General features: G+C 36.2%; 1 protein-coding gene across 1 annotated transcript in view; it reads left to right on the top strand.

Moving 5' to 3' along the window:
* Window positions 1-4,773, top strand: part of ITM2B (integral membrane protein 2B) — a 28,307-nt gene extending 23,534 nt beyond the window's left edge. Inside the window, exons 3-6 of the mRNA XM_055335673.1 lie at window positions 80-286; window positions 2,190-2,300; window positions 2,739-2,889; window positions 4,027-4,773. Coding sequence (XP_055191648.1) covers window positions 80-286; window positions 2,190-2,300; window positions 2,739-2,889; window positions 4,027-4,112 — 555 coding nt within the window. The 3' untranslated portion in view covers window positions 4,113-4,773. The remainder of the gene's footprint in view (window positions 1-79; window positions 287-2,189; window positions 2,301-2,738; window positions 2,890-4,026) is intronic.
* The last annotated feature ends 8,656 nt before the right edge of the window (window positions 4,774-13,429 follow it).

Below are 13,429 nucleotides of genomic sequence, written 5' to 3'. Positions count from 1 at the left end.
AGTGGCAGCTTAAGTAATGCTTACATTTAAAAACCTGTCTCCCACTGAATTGCTGAAATAGTGTTTAAACCCTCCGTAGCCAGATGACGTGTACTACTGTGGAATCAAGTATATCAAAGATGACGTCCTCTTAAACGAGCCTTCTGCAGATGCCCCAGCCGCCCGCTACCAGACAATCGAGGAAAATATTAAGATCTTTGAGGAGGATGAGGTTGAATTTATCAGTGTGCCTGTCCCCGAATTTGCAGACAGTGATCCTGCCAACATTGTTCATGACTTCAACAAGGTGAGCCAGGTGTCTGGAACTGGAAGAAGAAGGCACGTTCTTGAATTGATGCTTCTACAGTTTTAATTTCAGCGTTTGCTAATTTATTCTATTTAGAGTTTACTTGTTACTGGAAGAAAAATGGCCTTGGGTTTCTTCTGCCTGATAAGATAAACTGTCCAAATTTGATGGGCTCCTTATCAGAAGCAGATCCTCAGTGACCTTTTCTCCATTGTAACTTTGGTTCCCTTTGCCTTGTCTACTTGAAAGCTCACCTCCTGGCTGCTTCTCCTTTGCTAGTAAATTGCTACTGTTTCTTATATCCCCTTGTTTGCTTGGTAAGAGGTGATGCATGTTCCTATATCTATGTAGGATTTTCAGAAATTAGTGATTTTTAGTTCTGCATATTTCATTTATCAGTTTTTAAGTTCTCATTCTCCATTTCCCCATAGTATTTTATTTTTTTATTTTTTATTTATTTATGATAGTCACACACAGAGAGAGAGAGAGAGAGAGAGAGGCAGAGACATAGGCAGAGGGAGAAGCAGGCTCCATGCACTGGGAGCCCGACGTGGAATTCGATCCCGGGTCTCCAGGATTGCGCCCTGGGCCAAAGGCAGGCGCCAAACCGCTGCGCCACCCAGGGATCCCTCCCCATAGTATTTTGAATATTGTTACAGGTTGCACAAAAGATGAAGTGAGAAAACAGTGAATATTCCAAATCCTCCACCTGGTTCCAGAATTTTACCATTTTTCTTAATTTCTTTTTCTCATATTTGACACTTGACCCCTTAAGATACTTGAGCTATTGTCTCTTCTACAACACTGTATGTCATCTCTGACATCTATGTCATTGTCACATCTAAGAAAACAAACATGACAATATAGTATTATTTAATATCTAGTTGATATTTAAATTGCCCCAATAATTTTTGTCCCAAGAATGTTCTGTTTTCTTAAGCTAGGATTCTGAAATTCAGAAGTTAACATATTACCTATGGATTTTGCATCTGTATAGAAGTTTGCCACTTTGAATATTCAGGCATATCATTGAAGTTAGCTTTGCAGATACTTCATGCTTGATAAAATGCATTTGATGAATGTTAATAGTTTGAAAAATTATGTATTTCAAGATAATAAACCTACCCAAACAGATAAAGAATAACTAACACTGAGCTCTTAGAAATCTCTTAACATGGTTTAACTCATTTTAATCCTCAAAACCATCCTTTCAAGCAGTCTTTCTCAACCATAATTGTCCATCTGAACCACAAGAACACAGAAAATCACTTAATTGACTTATTTCAGTTTCCCTAGGAATGATAGTAACTAATACCCTTCTGGATACATAGGAGAGAAGTTGATTTTTACATGTAATAGATGGGTACCTTGGAGGGTGTTAGAGCTTATAAGTGAGAGAACTGACTGTATCTCTTATCAGGTGATAAGGTATTTGCAGTTAATTTTAATAGTTTAAAGTTAATCACTTACAGAAGCAAACCCCTGATAAGGATTTTGTTTACTGGGGCACCTTGGTGGCTCAGTTGGTTAAGCGTCTGCCTTCGGCTCAGGTCATGATCCCAGAGTCCTGGGATTGAGCCCTGCATCTGTAGGGCTCCCTGCTCAGCGAGGAATCTGCTTCTCCCACTCCCTCTGCCCGTTCCCCTGCTTGTGTACACATGCGCATGTACCTGCCCTCTCTGCAATCTTAAAAAAGATTATGTTTATTGGTAGCAATAATTTTTCCTCTCTCATTACTATCTTCTGTTCCTGTCCCACCAAATACTTCATTTGTTGAAATGCAAGTGATTTAAATATTCTAAAGCCAATCCGTTTTAATGATACAAATTATTCTTAAAACTCTGGGTGCTGCTGCCTGTGTTATAAATATTAATCTAATGAAAATGTATCTTTGTCTTTCCAGAAACTCACAGCCTATTTAGATCTTAATCTGGATAAGTGCTATGTGATTCCACTGAACACTTCCATTGTTATGCCTCCCAGAAACCTATTGGAGTTACTTATTAACATAAAGGTATAAGATGTTCGAATATTTCTTATTAATAATGCTGTTATAGTTATAGCGTGTTAGAATTCCCAGTTGAGATTTTAGCCCTCTAAGTGCCCATCTTACTGGAAATATAACCAAGAGCTTTGTAAAGAGGAATTAACAGTTGCAGTTTTGAGTTTTTTCCTTTTATTATTTTATATTTTGAAATACAATTTCTTAAATTATTATCTAAGTTCTAATGGGCCTGATAATAAATAATAGGCTTTCAAGAAATAAGATCCGTGTTGCAAACTATTCAACTCATGGACAGTATGTAAACAAATGGGCATGACTGTACTGCAGTAAAATTTTATTCATAAAAACAAATGGTGGGCAGTAGTTTGCCAGCCTCCATTCCATGCATTATCTCATCTGTTCAACGTATGTTTGGAGGTATTCACATAATATATTTTCCAAATGTAGGCTGGAACCTATTTGCCTCAGTCATACCTGATTCACGAGCACATGGTTATCACCGATCGCATTGAAAATATCGATCACCTGGGTTTCTTTATTTACCGACTGTGCCATGACAAGGAAACTTATAAACTGCAACGCAGAGAAACCATCAGAGGTAACGTTTTCTACCTTTAAAGTCCTGGCAGAAAAGTTTGTTGTTTCACTTCATTGTGTTGAACTAGATTTAGATATAAGCCGGTATTGTCTGTATGCTTGCCACAAGTGAGAAAGCAAAACTATACTGTATCATTATATAGTATTTCTAGATTTCCAGAGAATCCTCTAAGTTCTCAATCCACTCTTTTCAGATAGAGAGAATTAGGTGAATGTGAAGTGTCAGTGCCTTGAGATGCCGTTACCTCATTTTTCATGCAGTCACCCAGTCCAGCCTTGCATCTCACTACTTTGGTTCAATCACACCATGCAAGAGTTCTTGTCCAGACAGTGTCTAGAGAAGCTCTGCAGGTGTGTGCCCAAGGATCTGGATTCTAAACAGAGAGTTTGCCTTTCAGATCATATTAAGATAATCACAGTCAGGTTAATTAGAAGGGAATTTGACTGAAGAATTAATTAAGAGCACTGACATAAGTAATGTAGCTTCGCCAAATCATTTAACCTTTTTGTTCTTAAACCTGAAAAACAAGAATGACAGTATCTCCCCATTTCCTTTCAAGATCTTTGTAAAAAATAAAATGAAAGTACATGTGACAAAGCTGTAGAAAGTAAGAAGTGCCACTTGAATATAATGTGGTGTGAGTTTTGGAATTGTGGGACCTAGTGAAATTGCTTTACTGGCTTTTTGTTAGCACTTATTAAAGTTAGCACTTATTAAATGTTCTCTCCTTTCAGGCTAATGAGTCACTTGAAACCTACTGGTTGATTTCTTACATTTAAAAATTATCTTTATAGTTGATAATTTCTTTTTGAAAAGCCAGACATAAATATAATGAAATTTACCCTCTTTAGTGTGCAGTTCTGAGTTTCGACAGATTACCATCACAGTCAGGATAGAGAATATTTCCAATATCTTCAAGGTCATAAATTTATATATGGCATTATAAGATCTCTTAAGATATTTAGTTTAGACAAGAGAGGAAAATTATTTTTTCTAGTGTTAAAAAAATCAAACTATAGAAGTTCATGGAATATAGAGTAAAAAAATTCTATATATATATATAACTTTATATAACTATAAAGATGGGTATGAGTTACTAAAGAAACAGAAATTAAAAATTTTTTTCCTCCCAAACAGGTATTCAGAAACGTGAAGTCAGCAATTGTGTTACAATTCGGCATTTTGAGAACAAATTTGCTGTGGAAACTGTAATTTGTCCTTGAACAGTCAAGAAAAATATTATGGGAGAAAAATCTAATATCGCAGCATAACCCCACCCTTTGTATTTTGTGCAGTGATTATTTTTTAAGATCTTCTTTCATGTAAGTAGCAAACAGGGCTTCACTCTCTTTTCATCTCATTAATTCAATTAAAACCATTACCTTTTAAAAATCTTTTCTTCTTTCTAAGTGTGGTGTCTTTTATCTTGAATTAGTAGTTGTATGAAGTCATAGATAATAATACACTTCACCATAGATCTTATGTGTTAGGAAGGACTTAAATTTCTTTAATTCATTTATCCAGATTTTTACGTTTGAATTATGCATTTTCCAGAGGAGGGGTTATCTCAAGAATAATCATATATATGCATACGTAAAAATGGACCACAGTGACTTATTAGTAGTTGTTAGCTGCCCTGCTACTTAGTTTGTTAGAGCATTTGAGCACACATTTTAATTTTACCTAATTAAAATGTGCAGTATTTTCAGTGTCATATTTAACTATTTAGAGTATGATTTCCACCTCGATGTTTTAATATCCTAGACATCTGCTGTAATAATATTTTAGAAAATGTTTGGAATTTAAGGAATAACTTGTGTTACTAATTTGTATAACCCATATCTGTGCAATGGAATATAAATATCACGAAGTTGTTTGACTAAAGGACTGTGTGTTGTTTTTCCCATATAACAAAACCAAAGAGTTATTTGGTTCTTTATATCTTAAGATAATCCATGTAAAAAAAGTATTTCTTAAAAATTCAGTTTGCTATAAACAGTGGGTAAAATTGTAGATTTTTTAAGAATAAAAAACTTTTAAAATAAGTTAGATTCTTCATGGATACTACTGAAGTAACATCTAAGACTCAGCTTTGACAGATGCTGTGTAAAACCCTTTAAACTAATGTTTTTGTAGTTAATGGAGGGGCTGGGGCTATTGTTGACCCTTAAAGTTTCCAAGGAGCACAACATATATTGCTTTTCTGTGAATGTCTCCTTCATGAATGGAGCATTTCAAGTTAACAGTGGTGATTCTGATATTTCCAAGGTTACTTCTATCTGAAATAATTTAGAATTCACCACCGTTTAAAATATCTTACAACGAATTTCAGGGCACCTGGGTGGCTCAGTCAGTTGGGTGCCTGACTCCTTAATTTTTGGCTCAAGTTGTGATAACAAGGTTGTGGGATTGGGCCCCAAGTTGGGCTCCATGCTCAGTGTGGAGTCTGCTTCTTTACCTCCCTCCCTCCCTCCCTCCCTCTCTCCCTCCCTCCCTCTCTCTCTCTTCCTCTGTGCCTCCCTCTACTTGTGTACTCTCTGTAAAATAAATAAATCTTTAAAAAAATACATATTCTAAGAGTAATTTCACTATAAATTCCTAAGGTAAAAAATATTTCAATTCTGAATTTAGGAAGTCAGAATTTTTAGTTTCACAAACCTATAAACAGTTCGGTCTAGGAACTAGTTCTAGTCCAAAAATATATTTAATTCCTGGCTCATGCATTAATTTTAGTAATGTTGTAAGAGCTTTGGCTAGTCAGATATTCAGAGATTAAGAATTTATTTTAGAAGAAAATATATTCTGATAAAATGAAAATTGTTTTTTCCTACCTTCCAGGCTCTAAAATTTCATGTTTGTTTAGGGGGCAATGAACATTTAAGAAAACATTGTTTATTCAGCAGATATTTCATAGCATTCTTAATATGCCCAGCACGTAACATTAAGTGTTGAAGATACATCCGTGAAGAAGAAACACATCTGCCTTAGAGGAGACTCACAATCCTAGGGAGAAGAACTGGTGAATAGCTACTTGCAGTACAGTTGTGATTGATGATGTAATGGGGAAGAACAGGTCCAGGAACTTTGGGAGCATTCAGGAGGGACAATGAGATAATTTGGGATGTGAAGCGCGTGGAGCCAGGCATGAAGGACCTTGTATGCCATCTTGAGGACTTCATTCAAAAGATCATGAGCTGCTGTTGAAGTTTTGTATTTTGGAAGGAGCGTTTTAGTTTGTTTTCCCATGGATAATAGTAATGCTCTATTACGATAGATGTACAGCTTGTAACAACCCCCAGCATCTTCAGTGGCTTCAAATAGTAGGAGTGTATCTACTTTATCACACACCATTGTGGCAGGAAGGCTCCAAGGACCCAGACTTCTCCAACTTGTAACAGGGTCAACGTTGACCCCTCAAATCTGTGGAAAGCAAGGGTGGTAGATCCTGCAGGATTTTATGGCTGGGCCTGACAGGTGTACATCATTTCTCTCCTTTTCCACTGACCGGAGCGCAGCCATATGACCCAATGGTAAGGAAGATGGGGAACTGTAGTTGTCCTGTGTGTAAATAAAGAGAACCATAATGATTTGCTGAACATACAGCATTGTCTTTACCACCAATAGACAGTTTGGATGAACAAAGGGATGAAAAAAAAAAAGCAAAGATCATCCGCAGTTCCATCACACAAAAATAATCATAACAAAATTGTGAATGTTTGTGTTTAAAATCTGTGTTCTCTTACCATAATAGTGACATGTTCTTGGTGGATTTGGAAAAATAGATAAAAACACAAGGAAAATAGAAGTTGTATATTCCCTATTGAGGACTTAACTGTTGTTTCAGTTATTTTGGTGTGTACATTTGACTTCTTACATGTCTTTACTGTTTTAGAGTCTTTTTCCCTCTACTTATATATCATAAACACTTTTCCATATCATTGAAAATTCTACATTTTAAAGGCTGCATTATATTTATTGTCAATGTGGCATAATTTTTTAATGAGTTCTCTTATTAGACATTTTGAATTTTAAGACATTTTTGCTGTTAAAAACACTGAGATGTCTTCATTTTAATAAGCTTTTATCCCCCCAAAAAGCTTTTATATACATACCCATGATTATTTCCATCTGTTCTTGCAATTTTTACTTTTGCATTTGCTTTTCAAAAAATTATCCAAGTAATAGATGCAAATAGAAATCAAGTACTATAAAAGGGAACTTTACCAAAAAAAGGCAGCCTCCTGTCTCCTTCCTTATGCCCAGAGGAGACTCTCTCAACTATTAATTCTGATACTTATCCTTATTTTTCTCCTCATATTTATAATGCTATTTTAAAAGTTTTCTTTCCCAGTCTATACATTTTATTTCCTATTCTTTCCGCCTTGTATTAATAAGGACTTCCAATATGATGTTGAAAAGAGGTGCTAAGAGGCAACACCTTTGCCCTGTACTTGATAATGATTTCTTACCATTAAGTGTGATGTTAGCTGTAGGATTTTTGTAGACAGGAAGCACTCCCTCTGCTGCTATCCACTAAAGGAGACTGTAGAGGATTGGTATAGTTTCTTCCTTAAATGTTTGGTAGAACTTACCAGTGAACTCATCTGGGCATGGTGCTTTGTGTTCCAGAGGTTAAGTTTTTATTCTGTTTCTTTAATAGATACAGGCCCATTCAGATCATCACGTTCTTGTGTGGATTTTGGTAGATTGTGTCTTTGAAGGAATTGGTCCATTTCTTCTAGGTTATCAAATCTTACTTATCAGAGTTTTTGTTTATTATCCTTTTAATTTCCATGGGATCTATAATGATATCTCCTGTTTTATTTCTGATATTAGTAATCTGTGTCCTCTCTCTTTTTTTCTTAGCCAGGTCAGACACTTACTGATTTAATTAATCTTTTCAGAGCCAGCTTTTGGTTTTGTTGAGTTTTCTCTATTGATTCCTGTTGTAAATTTCATTGATTTCTGCTCTGCTTACTGTTTCTTTTCTTCGGCTTATTTTGGATTTAATTTTTTTCTTTTTCTAGTTTCCTAAGGTCGAGTCTTAGATGATCTCTTTTAGATCTTTTCTAATATATGCATTCAGTGCATAAATTTACCTCTAAGCACTGCTTTTGCTGCATCACATGTTTTGACAAGTTGTGTTTCCATTTAATTCAACCTAAATAATGGACATTGTGGTTTGACAGATGATACAGGGGACAGTTATCTATGACAGCAGACATTGATTTCTATTATTTTAATTTTTTTTTATTCTTTAAAATCTGTTAAGTTGTGTTTTATCATCGAGAATGCGGTTTGTATTGGTGAATGTTCCATGGGAGCTTGCGAAAAATGTGTTCTGCTGTTACTGCAGCAGTTTACAATTTGATGGGTGTTGTTGAATTTAACTATGTCTTCACTGATTTTCTGCATGTTAGGTTTGTTGTCTTTGAAAGGGGTGTTGACTGGCTTCCAGCTGTGATAGTGGAGTCCTGTCTTTCTCCTTGCAGTTCTATCAGTTTGTGCCTTGTGTAGTTTGATGTTCTGTTGTTACCTGCATACACCTTAAGAATCATTATGTCTTAGATAACTGTCCCCTGTATCATTATGTAATTCACTCCTTTGTCAGTGATAAATTCCTTACTTTCAACTCTCTCTGAAATTAATATAGCTCTTCCTGTTTTCTTTTGAATTATGTTACCCTGGTATCCATTTTTCTCTAACCATCTACTTTTCTTTCATCTCTGTGTCTTTGTGTTTGAAGTGGGTTTCTTGTAGACAACGTATAGTTAGGTGGTGTTTTGACCGTTGACACTCAAAATGATGATTGATATAATTGGATTAATAACTGCCATTTTCATTTCTATTTCCTATTTGTAGCTCTTGTTCTTTGTTCCTATTTTTGTCTTTCACACTTCTGCCTTCTGTGCTTTTAGTTGAACATTTTCTAGGATTCCGTTGTCTCATCCAAAGTCAATACTAGCTTTTTCCTCTCTGGATCTGTCTCATTAATATATTACCTGAGGAAGAAGCATGGTTTAGTCTCAGTTTTCTGACTGTTGATCATTGTTAGACTGTATCTTATTGAGAAAATATTAATCACAATTTAAGATTTAAAAAAAATATTAAGATCCTACACTTAATTCTATTTCAACTCTCTGTTGTAGATTAGTCCTGAGAAGCAGAATGGATGGCTCTTGAGAGCTCAGAATCCGTTCCTAAATAGCATAAAACAAGATCGTCCTAGCTCTTTTGTTTACATTTGTAAATAATTTGATGGGATTTCAATATTCATTTTTTAAACTTCTATTTGTATTTGTATTTTCATTGTAAAAAAAAAATCACACAAAAGTATTGATGGTAAAAAATGAATGCCCCCCTCTTTCTACCATCTTCCTCTCTGGTGCCATTTTCCAATGGAGACCATTGTGAATAGTTTAATGTGGAACATAATTTTTAAATGACCTGATTCATACCCTAGTGAGTAAGAAGATGCCTTCCTCTGTTCAGATGATGTGGTCTTACAGGTCATGAACTGCGTGAGAAGCCCAGGCCAGAAACTCCATACTCTGCACAGCCTCCAAGTCATCCAACTCCCAACTCTTCTGGTTGGTCTGAGTGAGTCATGGTCTAAATCACTTCACCACATCCACTTCGAGCCCCCTACAATCCATTCTTTACTCTGTAGTCACCAGTTTTCAAAACACAAATTTGCTGTTTTCTCTATCACATCTCATGCATAAAGCACTTTTGTGGCATCCCCTGGCTCTTAGGATAAAGACCAAATTACAAATTTGCGTCATCTAGTTCCAACCCACTTCTCCAGCCTCACTTTAATAGCACTCGCTTTTTGTTCTTTGTATTCTACTGTACTGGCTACATTAGTGTCTCGATAAATGCAGTTTTCCCTCCCTTGAAATTTATTCTCATCCATTCCCCACTGTGCGCTTCAGTTGGCTTCTAGTCAACTTTCAGAACTTAGCTCAGCTGTGCCTCCCTTGATAGAAACCTTTCTTGAAGCATCAGGAGAGGTTCTGTTTTTTACATTATTGTCATTCTTGCTCATTTGATCAATATATTTCCTGGACTGGACTCCTCAATATATATAGTTTGACTGGCACATAGTTGGAGCTTTCCATTATTATTTATTGAGTTAATGACTCCTTCCTAGACCACCCTCGTCTTGCCTGCTGTCAGCTTTATTCTAGATAGTATAGCATTTCCCAACCTGTTGTCTATATGTCTCTTCAAAAATCTTTGCTGGCTTTCTCCTCAAATCTATTCACTCTGAATCTGAGTGAGTTGACTTAACTATAAATCTGATTGTGGTTTTTTAAAATAAATGTTTATTCTGCACTCGGGGAAAAAAACTCTTTCCAAGACCAAAATTCTGCCCTTGCTCGACTTCTATTTACCACTTCGTTGTTTTGATCCTAACGTTACTCTTTCTGTTCTGGCTTTCATGGGAAGTGATGGCCCGGCCTGAAACAGTTTTCTCTCTGCCTGTCCCCACCCCTTCTCCCACAAACAAAACATTTCATTAACTCCCACTTATCCTTCAGATCTCAGATTAAACATTTCCTTAGAGAGGCCACCATACTTCTCTTTATTTAACATCCATGTTACTTTATTTTATCTGACTCCAGAAACCTTTCATTAGACTTATCAGAAAGCTTATGCACCATTGTGTCCTCGCTGCCTGGCACATAAGAGGTCTTAACATTGAATTAAAGAATACTTTCTTGGTCAGCTGTAGCTAAAAGAAAAACAACAGTTCAATATCAACTTCATTAGAGCCAAAATATTTTTTAGTAGACAATCTTCAGCATTTGAATGGGCCATTGAATTAATAATGAATGAGCTACATTTTGTGGATCAATTCATTCAGCCGATGAGGGTCTTACTTGGAGGATACTTCACCCTGGCCAGCTGACCGTGCAAAGACACAGCCTTGTTCAAAATAAAATGTACCATGGGAGCCATTTTAAGATTTTTTATAGGACGGAAGTGATAACTGATACTGTTTATCCTCAAATGTTTCAAACCAAGAAAAGATTGTATTTTTCCATGCTGTATCATACTGTGGAATTTGAGGCCAGATGCTCTTCCATCGTCAAAAGGATACCAGCATTCTTTTAGGTCCAGTGATAACCAGAAGGAGGTAGAACTAAGTTTTAAAATACAGGCCAAAAAGTAAATAAATAAATACAAGTTAAAATAGACAACTCAGTTGTCACAGGACAAGATACGCTATTTGTATTTTTTAGGTATGGCCGCAGGTGCTAAATGAATTAAAAGTAGGGAGTCGTACACAGTATTGCCTAATTTGTCAGTTATACCTCTGCTGGGAAGCGTGGAAGGAGATTCAGTAGAGTTTCTTGAATACCAGGGATACAGGCATCCATTATGTCCCTGATTCGGTAAAGCCAGGCATGGTTTTCCGTTTGGGCAGGAATATGGTGTTTTCTTAGAACATTTTTTAGTAACAAAGCATATAATTAGCCAAGTACAAGTTTGGTAGCTAAACTCCATGTATCTAGTTTTAATCAGCTCCAGAGAATATTACACTCTAGTCAACCCCTAATTATCTGATACCCAACTCCTGTCACAAACCCAGCTGAGACACACAGGGAGGTGAGCCTGGGTGATCTGAGAATCCTTTATTCCCAGGGAATGAGTCCAGATTCGATCGCTACAGCTAAGGACTTCTAGAAAACTACTGTGAATATCTTCATTTAACTCCCCATAGAAATGCCTTCATAGAAACATGATTTAGTATCATCCTCCTGACTTTTCTGAGGACTGATAGAAATTAAAAAAAACAGAAATGGTTCTGCTTTTATAAAAGTCCTAGTGAAAGTATTACATAGTGTTAGTAGCATCTAGTGCTTTTTATCTAACTATTCTTAAATTTGGTGATAGGAAAAAAGTTTTTCTCTTCTGATGTACACTAGTATTAGATAATAGAGCTAAAGCAGTTTGTTTCCCTTTTGCCTTGGTGGCTGGAAAACCCAGAACAAAACTTTGTGCTTAATTAGATTAATTGATTTCAGCCAAGGTTTTTCTGTATATCACCTTTTCAGTAGTTGGCTCATGTTTTGTTGCATATTTTAGATACAATTTGCATGCAGTACAATGCACATGTCCAGTGAGTTTTAACAATTTTATATGTCTGTTAACCATGATCAAAACATTTTCATCCCCCCAGAAGGTTTGCTTTCTGCGCCTTTTCACTCAATATTCACCCTGTTGCAACTACTTTCTGGTTTCTATGATCATAGATCAGTTTTTGGCTATTTCCTTGAACTTTACTTGAATCATAGAGTATATAACATCTTTAGTCTGACTTTTTCCACTCAACATTTTTGACGTTCTGTGCTATTGCTTGAATCGGTAGTTCTTTTTAATTACTGAGTATTTCACTTTTATTTTTTATTTTATTTATTTATTCATGACAGACAGAGAGGCAGAGACACAGGCAGAGGGAGAAGCAGGCTCCATGCAGGGAGCCTGACATGGGACTCGATCCAGGGTCTCCAGGATCACACCCCAGGCTGAAGGTGGCGCTAAATCGCTGGGCCACCAGGGCTGCCTAGTATTTCACTTTTTAAAAAAATAATCTTATTTATTTATTTATTTATTTATTTATTTATTTATTTATTTATTTATTTATTTATGATAGTCACACACACACACACAGAGAGAGAGAGGCAGAGACATAGGCAGAGGGAGAAGCAGGCTCCATGCACCAGGGGGAGCCCGACATGGGATTCGATCCCGGGTCTCCAGGATCGCACGCGCCCTGGGCCAAAGGCAGGCACTAATCCGCTGCGCCACCCAGGGATCCCCTAGTGTTTCACTTTTAAATATACATCAATTTGGTTATCATTTCTCCTGCATGTGGATATTTCAGTTGTTTCCAATATTTGCCTGTTAAGAATAAAGTTGCTTTGAACATTTATGTGCAACTCTTGGTGGACAGCTCATGTTGGAAAGTCTGTTTAATGATTTTACTGTGAAAGCATCTTCATTGTAAACTTCATCTTTATGAGAGGAGAAGTGGGTAAAGTATAAGTAACATGAAAACATCCCCTATGATTAGATTTATAGTCATTAACACTAACAACAACTTATAAATAGTCTCCTTTTTTTTTTTTTTTTTTAAGAATTGAAGGCCAAGCCAAATATATTACTCCTTCAAATAAACGTCTGCAGTTTGGATAACTTCTCATTTAAATCCCTTCTAAAGTATAGGTTGCTATCTTTTCAAATCCCCATTTTCCTTGGCTAGTAGTCATACCAGACACCACATTCAAAGCCAAACCTAATTTTCTTCCTTAAAGCTAGCTATCCCTTGGCTTCTTCATCTCAACTTTCAGTTGCTGAGACTAAAAATGTGGACTCATCCTTGATTCTTCCCTTTTTCATAAACATCCCATGGAATCCATCAGCGAATCTGCTGCACTCTGCCTTCAAAATGCAGATTATTAGGGATTCAGCTACTTTTTACTCCTCCTAATGCTAATAACACTAGTAAAAGCTACTATCATCTCTTGTT

The sequence above is a fragment of the Nyctereutes procyonoides genome, unplaced genomic scaffold, assembly GCF_905146905.1.
Source record: "Nyctereutes procyonoides isolate TBG_1078 unplaced genomic scaffold, NYPRO_anot_genome, whole genome shotgun sequence".
Classification (NCBI taxonomy): Eukaryota; Metazoa; Chordata; class Mammalia; order Carnivora; family Canidae; genus Nyctereutes; species Nyctereutes procyonoides.
This window is presented reverse-complemented; position numbering and strand designations above follow the sequence as displayed.